Source organism: Hirundo rustica, chromosome 6, assembly GCF_015227805.2.
Source record: "Hirundo rustica isolate bHirRus1 chromosome 6, bHirRus1.pri.v3, whole genome shotgun sequence".
Taxonomy (NCBI): Eukaryota; Metazoa; Chordata; class Aves; order Passeriformes; family Hirundinidae; genus Hirundo; species Hirundo rustica.
In genome coordinates, this window is record NC_053455.1 from 25,667,304 (window position 1) to 25,688,387 (window position 21,084).

Here is a 21,084-nt window from a genome sequence, read left to right on the forward strand (position 1 = left end):
GCGCGGCCGGTGCCTCCCGCCCTGCCCGGCTCCGATCCGGGCCGGCCGGGTGCCGGGTCAGCGCCCGGCAGCAGGACGGGCTGCGGGGTGACCCTCAAACCCCGAGGCGCTACAGGTGGCGCGGAGCCACCCTGCTCCTGCCGCACCGAGACGGCTTTGGGTATTAGGCTTGCTCTTGTTCAGCTTCACGCGTGTTCGCAGCAGCCTTTCAGAAGTTTGGAAATAGCGCCTTGAGCTAATTTACAAACTCGGTGTTACCTTAAGTTAACATAGCTTTGTGTTTACTCTCTTGTTTATGCCTGGATGTAATTTCATCGGTGTGCTGCAGTCAAGCATTTTGCGGCAGATGAAGAAAGGAAATATGGGTCAGTGCAAAAGCTGTAAATTTGCAACTGAACCCAAAGGATGACACGGAAAACCTCAACACTGGTAGTACATTAAAGCTGTAGTCTCATAAGTGCCATGCTGAATAAAGTCTAAACCCTGCTTAGTCTCAGGGTAATGCATTTTTCCATTGCAGATAGGAATCTGGAAGACCCCTTCCAGTCTTGTGATCCAGGCTCAAGCATCCAGTATGTGTGTGTCCTGTTTATTAATGAATGTCTCCTGGGATGGTAAGCCTGCCCGGATGATCATGTGCTCGGTGAAATTTATCATGTGATACAGTACTTCCCCAAGTCATGCCCTGCTCTTTGGGTTACGCTTCTTCTTTGGGTCTTTGTTCCAGCACGCCCACTTCAGGGTGAAAACAGCTTCCTAAGCCAACACGTAGGGACCGTGGCACAACGGCCGGCTCTGACACCAAGAAATTGTCCAGCTGTCTAGCTACTTGGAACTGCTAACTCACTGTTGCCCTGTGATTTGCAGCTCCCACAGTCAGATGTAGAGGCAGGACAGATCCTTCTCAGGTGGAGCAGGCCCTCTGGTGGTTTTCTGGGAAGTGAACCAGCTGGGAGCAGCGTTTACTGTCCGTGACAGGCTTGCAGCCCTCCCACCCAAACTTTTGTAGGAGAGACATTGCCAAATGTTCCAGAGCATCTGGGAGTCAGCCTTCATGACTAGAGCAGAGACGGGCTTCCCTAGAACTTGAAGGCTGAATTTTGATGGAAGTAGTTAGTGTTAATTGAAGTTAAACATTCTTATTTTCTTTGTGTGTATGTACACATACATATGTGTTCGTATATATCTACACATGCGTATTCTGCATGTGCGTATAGACATAATGCTAGAGCAATCTGCTATAAACAATACTGCATCCTTCCATTTTTGAGGTCTTGTCTGGACACAGTAGCTTCCTAAACAGTCCTTGGGTTACTGGAAATAATCTTGTTAGAAGTGGTTTTCTTCTATCCCATATGCTCTAATATAAAAATCTCATTGAATTTCACATGCAATTATTCATATTGCTTATTCACTTAACATAAATCATCACAGCTCCTATGCACTATATTAGTTAGTGTGGTGTGCATGTATGGCTTTCTCAGCTGACTCCTTTACAAACAGAGTAAAGCACATGGGAGCTTACTAGTGAAACTTGAAAATGCTGAACTGTTTCAGTTAGGAAACTAATACTGTTTTCTCTGTTTCAGTTCTATGATCATGTTTTACTTCTGCCATAGGAATTTTTAGCCAATGGAATAGTTTATGTAGACTCCAAAATTCTTTTTCAGTGAATACAGTTAATTTTTTTTTTATGTTACAGCTTTCAAAACTTACCATAGATGGCTTCTGTGAAAGATAATATGCTATGGTTACTAGCCTTTGTTGGATTATGATATCTCATATTTTTTCTCAATTTTAATGGTCTAGCTTTTTGCCTAGGTCTTTCAGTGAAAGGATACATAAATTCTTGGCTCATATTTGCTCTTCATAATTAAGATACAACCTAATGAGTAGGTTAGGTTCCAAATATTGAACTACATTGTATATGGTACATTTGAGCAATCTGTGTCCTTCTAGCTTTATACTCTTCACATCAGCAGTGATTGCTGCTGCTTCACTGTGTGCATCATCTTTAAACATAATTATCTTTACAGTTGCCATTCAATGGCTTTTCAGCTCCTATGCTGCACATCAGAGGACAAGGCAATCAGGATCAAGCAGCTGAAGTAATAAATATAATTTCATCTCTGTAGTCTCCTTGTCTGACCATCTTCAGAATCTTCTTTGGTCTAGGATTCTTTGCTTACAGGCTTGTGCTCTGATAATATATTACGCTAATTTTCAAAAAACTGCTCATTGTTCATATTGTGGCTGGATGTTATTAATATTCAGAGAAAGCAAGTTGTACTTTCGACATCTGCATCCTTGACATTTGCTTACACTTTGTGATTGTATTTTTTGAAGTGCTGATGCAGTGTAGGACTGTAGGCAACTATACTTGTTCCAAGGTGTGTCATTTAGAATGTGTGACTTAGGCTAATCTTATTTCCTGATTTCCACATTTGTGAAGAAATTTAGAGCCTATAGAATTTGGTCTCATGCTAATGCTTCTAGAAGTTACCAGTGGAAAAATATTAATGTTTACCCAATTCTTGTGCTCTTTTGAGGTGCTGTAGTCTCCATTTCTGACATATGTATATGTTTACATGTAGATAAATGGTGAAAGAGTGGAAATTAGAAAGCTTTATGCCTATGTGTAAAAACTTCATTGTTAAACAATCAAGGTATGTTTCACTGCCTCTTTGGGTCATTAACCTGTTCCTGTTTTTCTGATCTCTTTTGTCTGAATGATTGTGTCTTGTTTTATTTCTAGCTTTCACCCTGATGAGTACAGGACTAGAGTACAAGATAATATCTCTCCCTTACTGGTTTTATTTTCTTGCAGCATTGGACAGTAAGTGAGCAGAGGCATTTGTCCTGCAGGTCACATTCCTTTAGTCTTCTTGCATTTTCCTCAGAGATGGAAATATTTTGTGTGAGGTCCCCAGCACTCATGATGATGCTTTTCTTTGTATTGTTTCCGTGAGCTGCTTCTGTGGCTGCAAACTAGCAGTAACTTTTAGTGTGGCTTTTTTTATTTTTTTCCCCCTCAGAATTGTTGCATTTGAGTGATTATACTGTCCATTTTAATACCTAGATAGGCTGTGATAATAATAATAAATAGTGCTTGGACTGAGGATAGTGAGGAGCTGGTCGAGGTTTCTGTTGCTGTACCCTGAATACAACTAGGGAATGTGGTGTTCTCTCTGTGCAGAGAGGACTGTTTTATGGCAGATGTAAAAAGTTACCAGATCTCTGTGCCATGCAAAAATAAAAGCTTAGTCTTTGGTGATACAGATGTAGGAAGGAAACAAACCTCTGATGAACAAAAGAAGAAAAAAAGAGGTAGGGATTGGGAGATAATATTCTGAATGAGAACCAGGATAGGATAAATGGAAACAAAAATGGTATCCCTGCAAACAAACTTTCTCTCTGGTGTGTCAGTTCCCTGCCTTCTCCTCCTGTATCCCATTCCTGTTTCTGTCAAGATGGTGAGTTTATAGTTTTACCTCCATCTGAGTAGTACTGGGCATGAATCCAGCGTTAGCTGTAATCAGGCTTTTTCCTTCTTCATGCCTCTCTCTGAATTAAAGTGTACTTGCATCCTTTAAGTCCTGCGTAAAGTGGTTGAAGTTTAGGATTAGTGTTGTTGTAAAGACAGCCTTATTTATTACTGTAACTTGGTTGGTGTTTTCTGACTCACACACTGAATGCATGAAATTCTATCGAGAAATTTCCATGGAAGGTATAAATTGATTTATAGTAAAGTGAGTTGGCTTACCTAAAATAAAGCCTTACATATCTTGAACTGAAAGAACCTTGAACATGTTCTCGCTCCAATGATTTCTGAGTAACCTCCCTTAGTAATTATGGGAATGTAAGTGCAGGAAAGATTCTATTTGTTTTTTCTTTGTATGAATGTGGGGGTTTTTTTGTATTGAGAATTTTAGAAATTCCAAATCTTTATGTATGATGGAAGAAGACGTTACTGTTTTAAAGCAGCTGCTTAGCAACTCTGCTTGGCTGTTTCACAATCACCCAGCTCTTCCCACACACTGCAGTGGAATGTACGTCATTTCAGGGTGACTCGCATTCCAGCTTTTCATTTGAGTCCGTCTTAGATCTTAAAAAAAAATTAAATAATAAGAGTTGGAAAAAAGAACAGGAACCTTTGGTGCCTTAACTTTTTTATAATAGGATGATTAATGCTTTAATATCCTTTTGCAATAACCATGTTCCAGAAGTTCCGGCTAAGGAAACCTGGGTGAAGCCCAAGAGCTAATTCGAACCACTTGGGGAAACCCCCCTGACAATCCCCCTCAGATGGGTCCCAGCATTTGATGTATAGCTGGGGCATATTCCTACTTGAACCTCCACTGCCCAAACTTCTAAAATTTTCAGTAGCAGAAAAGGTTGCATTTGGTAAGAATGAATGCTGGAGGAGATAACCAATAGATAGAATTGACTAAGCTATCTGTTTACATGAACAGGAACACAGGAATCAGGGGAAGTAAATACGGGAATCGGAATCTTGAGTTTGAGATTGAAGTCACCAAACCACTCTACCTAGTGGCAACTAGTGAATGCTTTTGCTGTACTTAGCACTTAAATGCAGATTACAAAGCCTGTCTCTCAGTCAATGTCAGTGAAGAACAGATAAGATGGTAAGACCCTTTATGCCTCTTGTGTTCTGTCATGGGGTCTAAGATGGAGATATTTTTCCATCAGGGCTAAAACTTACTGATGATACTAACTTCTGAATTTTTTTCAGTTCATGTAACAGTGTAATAAAACACTCTTACAAACCTTTTCCAATCTATGCATTTCCTGAGAAACTTTAAAATATGAAGCTAAGATTTCAAACTGATATACTGGTCTGAATTGCTGATTGTTCCTACAGCATTCAAAATACTCAAAATCAAGAGTATTACTCAAAATAGCAATTGAATAATAATCATTGCAAATCTCCTAATTTAAGACTAAACAACCTATAATGAAGTACTTTTTTTTTTTTTTTTTTTTTTTTTTTTTTTTTTTTTTTTTTTTTTTTTTTTGTGGATTCACTTGTACTGGGAGCAAACCAACTTTTTAAGAGGTTGGTGGTCTTGTGATTTGAAAGTTGAGGGCAGTCAGTGCTGTAAATTCAGGCTTTTAACAGGGAGGAGTATCTGATAAAATCAATCTAATTGATTATGAAGGATGTGCTACTTTTATACAGTGTTCTGCACACAGAGAAGAAACTTCTCATCATACTCGTAGGAGAAGACCAAATGTGTCCAACATTTTCTATCACGTACTTTATTATCTAGGAATTAGCATGTTCTCTTGACCTGCTAGGTAAAGTTATCAGATGATAATTTTCACAAGACAAGAAGAGGAAACAGGATAAGAAAAACTTGATTCTTTAAATGTTTCCTTTCAGTCACTGCAGTTGGAACTAACGTGGAACGAGTACCTTTAAAAAGGATGAAAATATGGGTTTCTGGAATGGGACAAGTATAGTATGTGTTTTTGTGTTTGTGTGTATGTGAAAATTAATTTAGTACAAGGCTTCATATCCAAATTTGTAGAAGTGATTTGTTGAAGTAAAATATCCTTTCAGAAGAGATAAAAATAACGTTGTATTTTTATATTAGCAGGAATGGATTTATTTTTTTAAATTATACCGTACCACAAATCTTTTCCACTGTACTGTTTGATAAACTAAAGTGGGATGTTACCTATAATTGGATGAATCATCAGCTTTGGGAATTTGCATTAATTTCTTTTGTTGTGACAAGTAATACTGGTATGAGAGAGGTCTCAAGAATACCAAATACTTCTAAGTTGTTAGTCATTGAAACATAATATGGTAGGGAAAACTAGGTATTGTAAAACAGGTATGAGACTTACCTTGTTTAAAATTTAACTTCAAAGCTTCTTTCAATTAACCAATATAAAAGACTTTAACTAATAAAGTGAGCTCTGGTTACATTTCTGTTGGAAAAAGCTGGTTACTTTCTACCAGTAACTATGTATGCTTTGGGATAGAAATAATGTTTAGAGTTCCTTGATAGAGGTACTTCATATGCTGAGGTCACATATTGCTTCTCAAATTGTTTAGCCAAAAGGGCAGTACTAAAGTTTTGGGGATGTGGTGCATCCTCCTTGGCTTGGTTGTCCAGTGTTATGAAAACATGCTGAATTACTAAATTAAGTATTAAGTAACATGGTTATTAATTTTTGCTTTTCTCTACTGTTGGGTTGGTGTATATATATCTAGAAGACCATAAGGTGCTTGCTGCTATGGTTGCCTTTGCTAAATTCTCTTCTTTCCTCTTCTTTCCTCTTCTTTGTTGACATGTAATCTTCTGTTGTCATTTGGAAATTACATACTGTTCGTTTTCAATCCTGTATTTTGCAGTGCTGGGGTGTTCAGATGCTGGTGTGCTGGCGTAGCAGTGCTCTCTATCTGGTGTGAGGCTTTGTGATGTTTTCTTAGCTTGTGTAGAAAGGCTGACTAGCACCAGGGTGATAATGATGCTTTTTGCAATGTGTTAATTAAATTTTATAAATGCATGTTGAGTAAATCCAGTGGAACCGGTTTTTGAAGTAAAATACAAACACTACGCACTCAGACTTCCTCCATAAACAAATGATTGTGATTCATCTTGCAGTGTTTCATGAACTGTACATTTCTTTCCTGGTTAGTTGTCTGTTCAATGAACACAGGTTGGCTTGCACACTCTCCATTTCGTGTTGTACACATTTCATGTTTATAACAGGTACTAAAATTATATATAAAACAGTTTTCTATTTTTGTTTCTTCTTTGAAGATCCCTTTTAAAGCGATACTGAGATTCTCAAGAACGAACAATTTGTTAAACACAAGGGTGGAGTTGATAAAATTGTACCAGCAGAGATGCATATTTTCATATTTGGCACTGGTGTTTCCTACTTGATGGCAATCTACAAATATTTACATACTGCAAAAGTAAATGAGTTACTGTGGTAGCTGTTGCTGTTTCTTGCTTTGACAGGAAGGAGTCGATTCTCCGTGTCAGAGTTCAGTCACAGACTATACACACAGGTGTGGAGTGTTGCAGGCACAGCTTCTGCTGCAGCTGCCATTTTATCATGTCAGATGAAGTCTGTTCAGACCTCCTTCTCCTTTTTTGTACCTGCTTATTGTGCTTTAGAATGTTAACTGATCGTTAAAAAGGAGCATTTCCATTTGCCATTTATTTTTCAGTGTCTGTGCTTCAACAGTTTTTTTCTTTGAGCTGCGTGTGTGTTGTCCTTAGGACTTGTTTTGTACAGAGCATCCAAGAACTTGTGTGTGTCATACTTTGTTTCACAAGAAGGGATCAGAGAGACCTATGCAAGATGGTCAGTGTTGTGACAGGTATTGTACAGATTGAACTCAGTCAGGGCAGGGAAGGGATATTGTGGATCAGAAGAAGATGGATGTGCTACCTGTGTCCGGCTGAAGGTGTGTGTTTCTCTATCCTGGAGCTGGAACACTGAATAGTCTCGAGAGCTGTCCGTCACTAATGTTGGCCAGGGGAGGTCACCCAGGCCATGAGGGAGCAGAGCCTATTGACACACTAGATCTGGGAGGAAGAGAACTGAAGTTCTGTATTTGCAGTGTGATGTGTGTGGCTGGCCTGGCGGTCTAGGAACACTTCCTGTATTTCATTAAATGCTATATATGAATTCGATACTCCTAACAGGCACTATAACAGCTGGATGAGCTCTCTTGCATAGTAATAGTATTGTTTTAAAGCAAGTGCCAGATGTAGAGGCTTATTGCCCACAGGCACTGATCTGTTCAGCTGCTAATATCAGCTTTCTACTCTCTTGTTCTGTCTGTAGCACGAGTTTTCCCCTTGCTCCCTCAGATGTTATCTGCCTCAGCAAACTGGTGCCTTGGCACTTTTAGGGCATGTTGTGGTGCTGATGGTCTCAGTTAAGCTACAGTTAGATTTGCCCGCCTTCCCTTCCCATAATATCTGGGGTTACTTTATCCATAGAAATCTTCCCTGAGCTGATTGGAACAATCACTCTGCTTCTGGGATGTTCATAACAAATCTGCAAATTGTTGGATGGGCTGTGAGCTTAACAGGATGGGTGCTCATTAGAAGTTTCAAATTAAAATGCTGACAAGCTGGAGCTGCTGCATTGCACCTGTTGTGTTGGTGTTGCTGCTGTTGCAGCTGCTGCCTCTATCCCTCTTGTGTTCCTTGCTGCAAAGTGTGCATCTCTTTAGGAGCTGAGGTTCTGGAGAACCTAACTGTGAGCACTTTGGAGCAGTGAATTGCCTTCTTGAAGTATAACAACTGCAAATAGTAATGACCCATCAGGGCCTTGGAGTATTACTGCTGTTTAATAAATTATAAACCACATATAGCTTAAGTGAATACAGAGAATTTAAAGTTTCTGCTGCTTAATACAGGGGATTCAGGATTATCTATTAGGGTCTATTTTTGGACGTGTTGAAAGAGCCATTTACATTTGAACTCTTAAGAGAAGAGCATTCTGCACCAATGAATGATGGTTTGTTTAATCATATTGTTCTCACTACAGTGCTTAAGCAAAAACCATTTCAGAAGCATTTTGTACTTTAAAGGTTTGCAGGTTTCTGATTCCTATACTACCCTTAAAATTTCTCACTCTTTCTAGCATTTCCTGTGATCCACAGGAAAGATAAAACGTATTAGCACAGAGAAACTTGTAGTGTGTTCTGTAGATTTATTTTGAACCTGTTTGCCATCAAGCTTTTCTGTACTAATGCTCCCACCTGGAACAGCAGTGCTAGCCGACATTGCCTTTTTTTAAAACACCTGTAAAAGCTGTCAGGTTTTCTTTTTGTGAATGATACACGTACGTGTAAAAACCACAGCTGCTGCCCAACATGTTGGTAGTCTAAATAAAACAAGAAGCAAACTAGAGGGGGCAGGGAAGAGAGGACATACATGCCTGTTTTTAGATGTGACTTAATAGATGGGTTTGGTATATTTTTTCAGGATTAGAATAGTGGTTGCTCTTTGGTGGTGGTTGTCTTTCACAGGTATGTAGCTTTGACCTGAGATGTGCCTTTGTTTAGAACCAGTTCAACATCCTCAAGGCAGTGAGATGTCCAGACAAAATGGAATTTCATCTAGTCCTTCTTTTGAGGAAAACATAACAAGAAAAGAGCATACAGTAGATCTTGTGCTGAATGCCAGTTCAGAACATCATACTCTTAACATAAAATTGGGGTTATAAGCAAGATGTTGGCTGCAAGATGTGAAGAGTCTGGTAAGAGCAAATAAACCTTTAGCTGTAGTGTCTGGTTCTCAGTACTGCAGGTCAAAAAGGATGAGAGAGTCCAGGAGATCCAAAGGGAAGTGTTGAGAAACATCACACTCTAGGGGGGAAAAAAAAAAAAAAAAAAAAAAAAAAGGGAAAGATCTGGATAGGCAAATCCTGTTTTTTCTTGGAAAGAAGACTGATGTGACACATCTTAAGTCTTCAGGGAAGTGAACAGTTACTTTATAATGGAGAGAAAGAGAGTTTTCTATTTCCATTGTGAGTGGGGCAAATAATACTAAGTAGTGGCAGAGGAAATTAAATCAGTAATTAAGAAGGGTATTCCTTTCTAATATTAAGGGTAGGCAAGCACTGGAATAGATGGCTAAGGGTGGTTGTAGAGTCTCCAGTATTAACAATTATTTTTAAAGGAGCAGTTTGGAGAAGTAATGACATTTACTATTGATTGAGCCTTGGAAGAAGAAAGGATTAGTGCCTTCACATGGTTTTCTTCTCAATCTTTTTTCTAGATGTCTTTAAAAAAATGTGCTAATGTAGGAATATCCTGGAAAAATAGCAAAAATTTACAGCGTGGCTTTGCAAAAATGTATTGGTTTCATACATTCCTGTTTTCCTTCTCATTTGAAATATTTTGATAGTTTAGGTAATGTAAAATATATTGTGAGTTGAACTGTTGAACTGTGCATTATCCCTGAATTTTTGTAAGTTTATTAGAAAGATCATACATATAAAAAGAAACTTGTATTAAAAAAAAAAAGCCTGTATTCAGGCAACTATTGAGTTTTATAATTTCTCCAATAGTTCAAAAACATCTTTGATGTTTTTTTATATCTTAAGCTGAAACAGTATCACTTTTGTGGCAGCCCAGACCGTCATATGTGAGTTATAAATTTATAAATATGAAAATAATTTGAGATTTCAGAAAAGCAGTGCCTTTATTTTACGTGGCAGTTATTACAATCCAAATCTGTCATTGGCTGGAAAAGCTAACAAAGGCTGAAAAATGCGTACAAATAAAAAACCTTATCCATCTGGTGTTGTTTATGTCTAGCAACTGTATTGTACTGGTCATCACTTAGTCCACATGATCTGCATATGATTGTTCAGGAGGTTTTGTTTTTCTTGATTTATAGATGACTTTGATGAGCTTGTGGTGAGTAACAGTGATGTTGTGCTCAGAAATATCGCTGAAGATTTGCGGAATTGTTTACCCATCGAGGCAATGTTTACTTCGGAACATCAAGCTGTTCAGAAAGTAAGCTTATTGTTATGGTCTGCTTTTGCTGAACCACATCATTTATTCTGATACCATTTTTAGCAGTTGTTCATAATAGAGAATGAACATGGATTGAAGTATATGAAGTCTCAGTTTGGTTCTCAGGTCTGTTGCTCTATGTTTGCATTACTCCAAGAAAGTTTCTTCACAGTTTTTAGTACTTTGATCATGTGCTATTTCAGATAGCTTTCTTTCTGTGTGGTACGGCACCTGTCACAGTGATTCTTTAATGCCAGCTCCATAATAGACTCTAACAGCCCCCTTAAAGACAACAAGAACACAGGGCCAGTGTTTTGCTGTTGCCATAATGTGGGCAGCCCAGAGGTGATATCCAGCTCTTTTCAGATTCTGATGTCTCAGAAAGAGGTGGGCTGTGAGTCCTGTAGGAGGAGAGTGCACCTTTTCTACTTGAGCTGTCTGTATACAAGGGAAGTTAATGTATTTCCCAGAAAAGTGGTGTGTTCCTCTTCAGTGGGAAAAGTGGATTGGCCACATGCAGAAACCCTGGAAAAGAGAGGAAATGTGAGTAGGAGGATGAAGATTATGCCCCTTGAAATGATGAGAAGGCAAGCATCCCAACTGGTATACTTTTGATTGAAAGTGACCCATGTTAATCAGGGGTGCTTCTAGATAAGAGGCATAAGGCATGATGATGAAAACAGTTAGTTGAGGCTGAGAAGCAGAATTGACCTTTCTGCTAAATTTAAGTTATCTTCTCCTCATTAAAAGAAGAGAAAAAACTTCCTTTACCCCGTATGTTCTCTCTAGCCAAGCAAGCATTAAAGAGACAAAATTCACATCAGGCCCCCTGCTCAGGTATCACAACCAGCTTGCTTTCATTTGTCAGCTGCCACTTACTGGTTATTTCAATGGAATTTGATGACCCAGTTTCCATGCAGGATTTCTGTTGGTCTTTTGCGGGGGGATTTAATTGTTGCATTGGAGAAAACATGGATTATGGGGATTTTGGGAAATGTAGGATGGTGGCACAGTTAACGTGTGACAGTGTAAGTGAAGTTAGAAGACTTGGTTATGCCTTTCTAAGGTTTTGTTCCTCTTCTCAGATACACCAGCATCCACTGCCCATGATTCATGTTGATGCATTCCTTTATGATGATGATGTTGTTGATTCATTGTGTGAGGAGGGGAAAATGAGTAGGAGCTACTGCACAGAGTGTGGCTCATACAAAACTGCATCTTTAGGTAAGTGTTCTTTTGGGAACAAGAGAATCAAATTGAGTTTAACTAAACTGGTTTGTGCAGTGACTCAGCTGGACAAGACAACATCCAGCTGATGGAGGACTTTGTCCAGACTGGTGCAATTCACAGGCCGGAATTATTTCCAATAAACAGTGGAAGGAGCCTCCTACACAAGTAAGTTGAATTAATTTGCAGTGACAGTTGTTGCCCACAAAAACTGGGCAGGTAAGAGGCAGACTATGTACCACTGGAGAGGAAGATGCAAGAGGAAGACAATACTGTAGAATCCATGCAGTAGCCTCGGTCTCCTCTCACATGCTGAAAAACAGTAGAAAACACCATCTGTCTTAAAGCCTGTGTGTGGTGAGGTACAGATCAGTGCTGTTGCCAGTATAGCACAGCCATTGAAGGAATTGTTTATATGGATAATGTTCCATTCATTAAATCTTTGGAGCTGAAATTAAAACTATTAATATGTCTGCCCATAAAAAGTTTTGTACAAATTGTATTGAGCCTTAGGTACTACGTTTCCTTTTTCAGTTAAACAGTTCCAAGTTACTTTGTTTTGTATTCTTTAACATATGTTACTGTGCAGAAAAAGGTAATTCAGTTTCATGAAGGATTTTAAAATTCTCCCTGTTAGGCAAGGAATCCCCAGACTTGGGACAGGCTGCTTGGCTCATTACCTCTGATCTTCAAACCCTGGTGTTCCAGGGAGCCCAGCACTAGTGCAGGCAAGAAACAACACAAGTTTTCAGGGAAGATAATTCTTCAGGTTACTATTTCAATGGTTAATTAAATAGTTAGTACTGCCCACCCAACACCTTTGTTCTGTTCTTATTTCCCAGAGTTTATTTCGCATTCCTTTTCCCTCATGGAACTGAAGTTTCTTTATCAACATGTACTGCCTGACCTGACAGGAAAGGTAGTGGTTGACGTTGGCTCCAGGCTTGGTGCAGTGCTATTTGCGGTAACTTCCAGCACAGGAATTCATATTTTATTAGTGTGACAAAAATATTCCCTCTTTTCTGACTTCCTACTCTTATTACTCAATCTTGGATGGGTCATTCTGAGAGGCACCTCTGATTTTACTCTCTGAATAGTGTAAGGTTCTGTTTACTAGTAATTTCAGTTCTTCCTCTGTTCCTCACAAGAGGGAATACAAATGATCTTGCTTATGGAGAGGAAAAATCTGTTGTCCAACAGAGTAGCATATTGCTGTCACACATGCTGCTCTTTTGCTCATTCCTGCTGTCTCTCTCATAAGTTTGTCCTATTTTGTCTTGACCATGCCTATATATAGATTAGTTATGTTAAATTCCTTTATGAAGCTGATAAACTGTTAAAATACACAAAGGAAGACTTTGATATGAATTTGTATCCAAAAACATATTGTCTTGCTCTGCACTTTAAAATGCACATAAAATACTTCTTCAAGAAACTTGAGTGCAATTTTGATTGCTTTTGGCATAGCTGGTACAACATATGGCCAACAGCAATGCAAAACACGCATTACTACTTTTTTTAAAAAGTCAGTCTCTGTTTAGGGCTCAATCTTGCAAATACTTGAGCATGTGATTTTACTCATTTGAATAATCTAATTTTGGGATTACTCAGATGAGGAAAGTTACTCCCATTTGTAAATATTTGCAGCATTGGGTCCTTAAATGGTAGCACTTTTGCTAGGCTGAATTTGTTTTGAATTATTTAAATGCTTGTTTTATTATAGTAGATGGTACTCACAAGTCACTCTTTCAAAAGAGTCTGCTTCATAACATGGTCTTGCCTTGGAGGAGGGATGACTTCACCTTCACAGGTTGCTTTTCTACTCTCTGAGTTGAATGGTTTCAGAAAACCTCAATGATGAAATACATGTGCGTCTCAGATATTCTGTATCTTCAGCATTGTTTGTCTTTGCCATTGTTGGCAAAGTAATTATAGTGCTCAGTGGAGACAGTGGCACTTAAAAGCAGTATCTTTGTTAGGGCACTGTATGCTCAAGCATTTGTACTTTTTTTCTCTAACATTTCCAACAACTTCCCAAAATCTTAGTCCAAAACAAAACTATTTTCGGGGCTTAATATTAAGTAATAATTTAGGGGGGGGTTGCATATGTATGAAGCATCTGAAAATGTCAGTAATGCAGTAATTTAGAGGTACTGACAAAGACTTGGTATCAAAATATCCCGCTATATTATTGGTATATTGTCCTCCATTTTCACTGATTTTGACTATGTTGTCTCATATTTTTGTTCTTTTCTCTGGATAGTTTCTTCTTCAATTCTCCCAAGAAACAAAAATTACATGTAGCGTCTTTTCCCTTCATACTATTTTTGTAACTTGTTTTGTACACCTTTGTTCTTTCTTAGACTATTTTCCATCTGTTTTGCAGTTGAAGTGAACTTTGATCTTTCCTTTTCTTCTTGTTATTTTGACATGTCATTTTGGATCTCTTAATAAAATTTGTGAGGCTTAAGTGGGAATTGCCAAATCAGGAGCTTAGCTCTGAAAAATATTTCACGCCCACTGAAAGACATTTGTCAACTTGCTATTTTAAAATGTTTTTAATCTCAACTCGTGTTTTATTCTCTTCTTTTTAAATGAAAATTTTGAACTTGTTTTAAAGGCATCACAGTTACTAAATTTTCTTTTTCTAATGTAGGGTTATCTTTATAGCTCAGCTTCCCAACTGTATGGAGTGGAAATGAACGCAGACTTCTGCCAGTTGCAAGAAACAATGATTACAAAGTACAAATTCATTGACAGAATAAAGGTAACTAAATATATGTTTTAGTTCATGTATTTTTAAGCACTGTGTAGAAGGTATCTGGTTTATGTGAGTGACTGGTAAATCAGCATTCTGAGAAGCTTCTGCCTTTGCTTGTTTTGATCCTAAACAAAGCCTTTGCATTAGGAAAAAAAAAGATGTTATAGCAGAGAGGAAGAGGGAAATTATCAAAATATGAATCACTTAGCCTTTTTCCTGACTGGACTTACCCATTGGCTCAAACAAAACAGACATATCTTAGCTGATCCTCCCAGTGAAATCCATGACATCATTGCCACTCAGGTCTGTGAAACTGAGTGTATAAAGAATTTCTGTCATAAACACAAAAGTAAATGTCTGTGATTCACTTTTATTAGCAGAAAAATGTTTGTAGGATTTGCAAATTTGCATCTAAGGACACCTAAAGGACTTAAATTTATCTGTATTTCCTTTCATAGAATGTCAGTGTATATGTACCTTCCACAAACAAAATGGGTTTCAAAGTGCTACCATTATGGGAATAATTTTCCTAATTTCATTATGGGAATAGCTACTAATATTTTAAGGAGGAAAGAAAAATTCTTTCTGGACCATACACTTTATTTTGTTACCAGCAAAAGTTGGTAAGTAGAATATGCTGAGTAGAATACTGGCTTTAATCCTGTGTTGCATGCATGTACTCTTGAATGAAGTCACACAAACTGCTGAGTATAGTAATTTCTTGGGTATTAAGGTAACCCAATTTTAAACTAGAAAGAAATAATAAACATAAAATATTTAACACAGAGTAAGCAGTATCACTGCGTTGCTCAGTTCAGTCACAGTTGCTTACAGTTTATCCATAACCTTTGGGTTTTGCGTATGTTTTGTGTTCATAGCACTTGAAGGTGATGAAACTGAAAGTACAGTTAGGAACTCTGTCAAGTTAATTCCGTGGAACTGGAGATCTATAGTCATGCTTTTCAGCCCTGTATATTTTTTATTATAAGCTTTTATGTATTTTTTTCACACCTTGTAATTCTGTAGAAGTATTCATTTTGGAGCATAAAGATAAGATAATAGGTTTTCAAAGCAGTGCCCGAGGATTTAGCTATTTGAGTCTCATTAAATGCTAATTTAGTCATGTGACTCCTGTTATCACACTCCTTTGAACATTTCAGTCTTCGATTTTTATTTCAACCCCAAATGAATTCTCTCTAGGGGTACATATCAGCTTGAAAAATTGTGAGAATCCAGATGCTGGTCATAATTCATGACACAAGTCTGAAAAATATTTTAGAGACTCTTTTTAAATAGAGATTGTTTCTTTCAAGCTAATCTGAATTTTTATTAGAGTATGTTCATAAAGGATAGCAAAGTGAAATAATATCTTTAATGGCTAAATCTCTGATTGAACCTTGTATTTCTTTGGTCAACACTTGGTTTGTTAAAGTACATAGAAGGTTGCTCAGCATCTTCTGCCATTTGAGGAAACACTAGGAGGAAGGTAAACAGTTCAGCAGATCTTAGGAAACTTGAGACCTCAATTCAGAAATTGCCTGTAGTCATGAAAGGCTTGTGCGTATTCCACTGGACAACAGGGCAGTTTTAAAATCAGTTGCTGCCTCCTCTGTTGTGCTGGCACACAGCCAGGCAGATCAGGAACCAGTTCAGCTGAAGCAAACCCAGCAATATTGGAGTTTTGACTAGAGCAGTACCTGGGTCTGGCTCGTTGTGCAGCCACTCATGCTTGTGTAGTACCAAATTTCCCAAGAGGAATGAGGATGTATCTGGGGAGAACGAGGTGCTTAGGTCACTGTGGTCAGTATGGTCACCTACTCTTAAATGCAGAGTAATCTTAAGTATCATTCAGGTCAAGGAAATGTCAACATACCTTCAAAGTTTTCCAGTAGTTTAAGCATCTTTCTGAATTATGGTTTAAAATATTAGGACTGCCATTAGTATCCCATCCTGTGCATGGGGTTATTCTTCCCCAGGTGTAGGATCCTGCATTTGCCTTTGCTGAATTTCAGAAGGTTCCTCTCTGCCCATCCCTCCATGGTATCAGCCACACCTTCCACACCTTCCTGTCATCAGTGAACTTGCTGAGGAGGCATCTCCCCTTTGTCCAAGTCATTCATGGATAAGTTAAACTGTACTGGACCCAACACTGAGCCTCAGGGGACACCAGCAGTGACAGGCCTCCAACTAGACCCTGTGCCACCGTTTATGACCCTCTGGGATCTGCCATTCAATCAATTCTCAATCCTCACTGTCCACTCATCCAGCTCTCGCACCCTGAGTTTGCCTATGGAGATGTGAGGAATAGTGTCAGATGCCTGCTGAAGTCAAAGTAGACAAAATCCACTGATCTCCCCTCATCCATCCAGGTAGTTGGTTCATCACAGAAGTCAATCAGATTGGTTAAGCATGACTTAAATTTAATGAATCCGTGCTGACTACTACTTATCCCTTCAAAAGATATTCCAATTTACGTTTCTCATCAGATTTGGGATGCAGAATAATAGAATATCCTGAGTTGAAAAGGATGCATAGGGATCATTGAGTCAGATTGATAGATTTCTCTGTCTTTAAGAGGAAATCAAACACATCAGAGTGTTAATGAGCATCCATATCCTCCTATCTCACTTGTTTTGAAAAATGACATGATGTGCTAATATCCTTCTTGGTAGGTGAAGGTAGATGAAATCAAAACAGCTCCTCCTTTGCTGACTGGAGGGGCAGTTGTTTAGTAGGATCCTCCAGTGCTACTGAGCATCCTGCCTTTCCAGCATTCCCAGTCCCAATACGCATTGTGAGAATTCAGCTGTCAAAGCTGGTTATTTAGTGTCTTTTCTAGCTGTAATCCTTCAGTAACCCACTGACCCTGTGAGATGCCTTTTAATATCCTCAAAATAGCTTCAACTAGCTTAACTTCTTTACCGAAATCATTGGACACTTGTGATAAAATATAGGAAAGTGAAATGTAGCAAACATCACATACATCATCTCTTCTTTTATGGCACACAGTTCTAAACCAAAATTCAGATGTACTTTATTTTACTTAGCATAATGGATTGAGTATTTTATTTAGAAGAGTTAAATCTGTTTGTTTTGGGGGTTTTTTTTGTTGTTGTTGTGTTGTTTTTTTTTTTTTTTTTTTTTTTTTTTTTTTTTTTTTTTTTTTTTTTTTTTTTTTTTTTTCATTTTTGAAAGTTATTATGGCAGTTTTATCTGCTGTGAAGCCAGTGAAATACCTGTTTTTGTGACTGGTTCCAAAGGGTGGTAGCAGGTGTATTAGGCTGACAGGCTTCATGACTTCTCAAAGGCTGTATTCGTCTCTTAATTTATGCCTTGGGAAATTTTTCTCCTTCAGGTGGTTCATGCAGACATCTGTACTCAGCCCTCACTTCTGCAGAAGGCTGATGTTGTTGTACTGAATAATGTCTTTGAATATTTTCTTGACAGACAGGAACAGGCCAGGTAAGCTCTGTGTCCAAACAAGTTACCTGTTTCTTTGGCAATATGTGTGTAACCTTGTGAATTATGGAGAACCTTAAGGTTGTGCTTTTTGAAGGTACATACATAATTTATATAAGGAAATTGTTTCATACTGCCTTCTTTTAATTGTTATACTTAACTGCTAAGGTGTTCTGGCAGTTTATTGTTAAACCCTCTAAACACTGCTGCTTTGTTTACCCAAACCTTGGCTTGAATCCTTGCACTGATATGTTAAAATAGTATCTTGCTGCTAAAGAATCTGAAATTACTGTATTAGCATAAAGCCTAATCTCCAGAAGATGAGTCACTGAATTGTGGATGTCAGAGCTTTAATATATGCAGACTACAAAGCATGGTTGTGAATGATATTTCTAATAGATATTTGTAAGGATGTGGTAGCAAACAAACATGTGGCTAAGGTTCTCTTTCAGGTACAAGACACTCACAGATGAGCTTTTGCTAATCCAGCAGCATCCATTTAAAATGTAAATAACTTGATCATCCAAAGTTTAAAATGGGCAGTCAGAAAGAAGGAGTACCTGTGTCTCCACTTGGTTCCAGCCAAGTCTGACATTCTGTACCAGCTTCAGCTAAGGCTTGCCCTGCTGCCCTGGATACCAGGTGATAATGCCAACTAGAGAGGAACAGAGTGGATGCGTGAAGGATAGTGGGTGTTTCAAAATGCCAGGAGATATCTTTCCAGGCACATGACTGAGAATTCATTTGATTCTGTCATAACTTGGGGATAGTGGTTTAGTGTTGCATTAGTAGCATGAAGACAAATGACATTTGAAGAATGCTGGAAAGTAAATTCTTTTTAGTCTGAATTGCCATGCTGTAAGAAATTATTTTACTTGCAAAATAAAAAAGACAAGGAAAGCTGGGGGCTATATTTAAATACTCTGATTACTAATGTCTTAACAGAAGTACTTTGTCACGACTGTACATGAAATATATGTAAAGAGCAGCTTGTTGTGAAGCTTAATAAAGGACTGCACTTCAGGACTGGATTTTCTTCGGATGCAAAAATTTAAAGGGGCCAAACATCAATGTTTAATCCTTGTTCAAAGTGAAAGTCTTGACAATACCAAATGATACGCATGCATGTATGAGAATTATAAAATTACGAAGTCTAACATTGTAAGACTGTATATTCTGTGTTTTTAATACAAAGCTTGGTTTTATTCCTGCAAATACATTTGCTTAGATAATAATGACTGATAAGCATATATGGCAAGTCTTAGTCTACCTCTGGCCAAGAAACTGCAAGTGTTAGATTCATTGTATATCAAATATGGGTGCATTTTCCCCAACAAACTGGTCACGTACCTTTAAATATGTTTCAGAGCTTGGGAATTTATTGCTTGTAATGTAAGGAATAGAGGGTCCTTACTAGTGACGGTTCCAAGTCTTGAGGAATCGCTTTCAAAGCTCCAGGTAAGTTCCCTCAGCCTGTTTCAGCTGATGCGCTTCATTGTTTTCTGTCAAAGTGGCATTTCTGTAGTGGAAGTTAGCTGGTTGCCACTATTGCTGTAAGGAAGGATATATAATTTTGTGCAGAGATTAAAAGGTGGAAGACTCTGGATTCTGTTTTGAGGTTGACTACCAACACATCCACTTTGATTGTCCTCATGTGAAAAGGAAAATCCCAGCCTATATCAGTAGGCTGCAGGAATCATTGTACTAATGTGTATTGATATGGCAGTATGAGCTTTTGGAAGTACAGATTAGTGAGAGATGTCTCCCAAAAGTGACTACCATCAGGCATCTTGAACGAGTTACACAGCTTTAAATTGCATTTGGAAGCAAACACAATGACAGTGCATCTTTCAAAGATGTTGAATGCTCTGTGCTGTTATCTGAGTAGTAAGCACTCCCAACTGGCCACGCTCTGCTCTCTGTGCGTTCTGCCATCGCTCATCAGTAGATCGTGTGTGATACCTAGTCAAGTTATGTGGCCTGGTTAGGAATCAAAGCACTGATCAGACTTGACAAGGTTATGTATAAAGTGACTTGCTTGCAACAGTAGTTAGTTTTGGAGAAATTGAATCACTTGTTGCCTGTATGCTGATGGGTGAAGTAGATCCTCAGCCCCAAGAGCAGCAGTGGTGTCATTCGAACTTTTCTTGGAGCAGGCTGTAGTCACAGAGCAGCTGAGAAGCCCTTTGTAGTCTTAATACAGTACTCCCTAGATGTGAAACAAGAAAATACCTGTGATTCTTCCATGATACTGTTAGATGATCCCTCAGCACATCTGTCAGAATGTCACCCTCTGATCAGGATGCTTGAGGCTTATACAAATGCATAAAGAAAGGCGGTTGTAATATGCTAGCAAAATATCTAGACTAGAGATATTTTTTAAAGTTACATTTATTATCTCCTATTGGAGTTAAAATGGCTTTTCCAGAAATTAATTTATCATTGCCATGTAATTTGGAATGACTAGTCTCTCATATTATGCCTTGCCTTTTTAACATTGAAACTCCTTAAGCTTGAAACTCCTGCTGTTTCTTAACATGATGTTGATTTAAGGATCTGCTTTCATTGTTTCAGACAGATGTACAGCTCAGTCAATGGGTCGAAGAGGTGCAGCTGAATTATGATGTGTGTATGGAAAAGGATGTTGACAGAGAAGCACTTGAACAGATACATTTATACAAGATCCTCTAGTACCTGGAAACATTTACTAGTATCCTTGTGATAATATATTTTGGGCCTAAAATGAATTTGGATTGATTTGTGTGAATAAATCAGGTCAAAATTCATATTGTTGTTAATTTGCCTCATATATGTGGTTTTTAATAAAAAAGTCTTTTGAAACAGGTTTTCTTATGGAGGCATTTTGTCTCAACAGGGTATTTTGCCTTTTAACTAGGAGATATCCTCATTTATTTTTTGCAGAAATGTTAAAAAGAGTGTCTACATAGTAATGCTAAAAGAACTTTGGATCAGTAACATTGTGCACTGCCAATGTTTGCTAAATATATCAAACCTAAGAATAATGAATCCCTATTTATGTGAATGATAAGAATGCATTTAGCATAATGTCACATAAAAGCTGTAGTGCTGTTTCGTTTTTATATAAACC

The 21,084-nt window shown here is 38.2% G+C and overlaps 1 protein-coding gene across 3 annotated transcripts; it reads left to right on the forward strand.

Moving 5' to 3' along the window:
• Nucleotides 1–281: 281 nt before the first annotated feature.
• LOC120754647 (uncharacterized) lies at nucleotides 282–20,783 on the forward strand. 3 transcript variants are annotated; one of them, XM_040068487.2, is made up of 9 exons: nucleotides 282–429; nucleotides 521–614; nucleotides 10,407–10,528; nucleotides 11,614–11,752; nucleotides 12,598–12,674; nucleotides 14,412–14,522; nucleotides 17,872–17,978; nucleotides 19,343–19,433; nucleotides 20,550–20,783. In XM_040068487.2, the coding sequence occupies exons 1-9, from the start codon at nucleotides 406–408 to the stop codon at nucleotides 20,664–20,666; spliced, it is 882 nt and encodes a 293-aa protein (XP_039924421.1). In that variant the 5' UTR covers nucleotides 282–405; the 3' UTR covers nucleotides 20,667–20,783. The 3 variants fall into 3 exon arrangements, with proteins under 3 accessions (XP_039924421.1, XP_039924420.1, XP_058277176.1); XM_040068486.2 differs by having other exon boundaries at nucleotides 285–429; nucleotides 12,598–12,719; nucleotides 20,550–20,780; XM_058421193.1 differs by lacking the exon at nucleotides 521–614 and having other exon boundaries at nucleotides 332–365; nucleotides 12,598–12,719; nucleotides 20,550–20,780.
• Nucleotides 20,784–21,084: the final 301 nt, after the last annotated feature.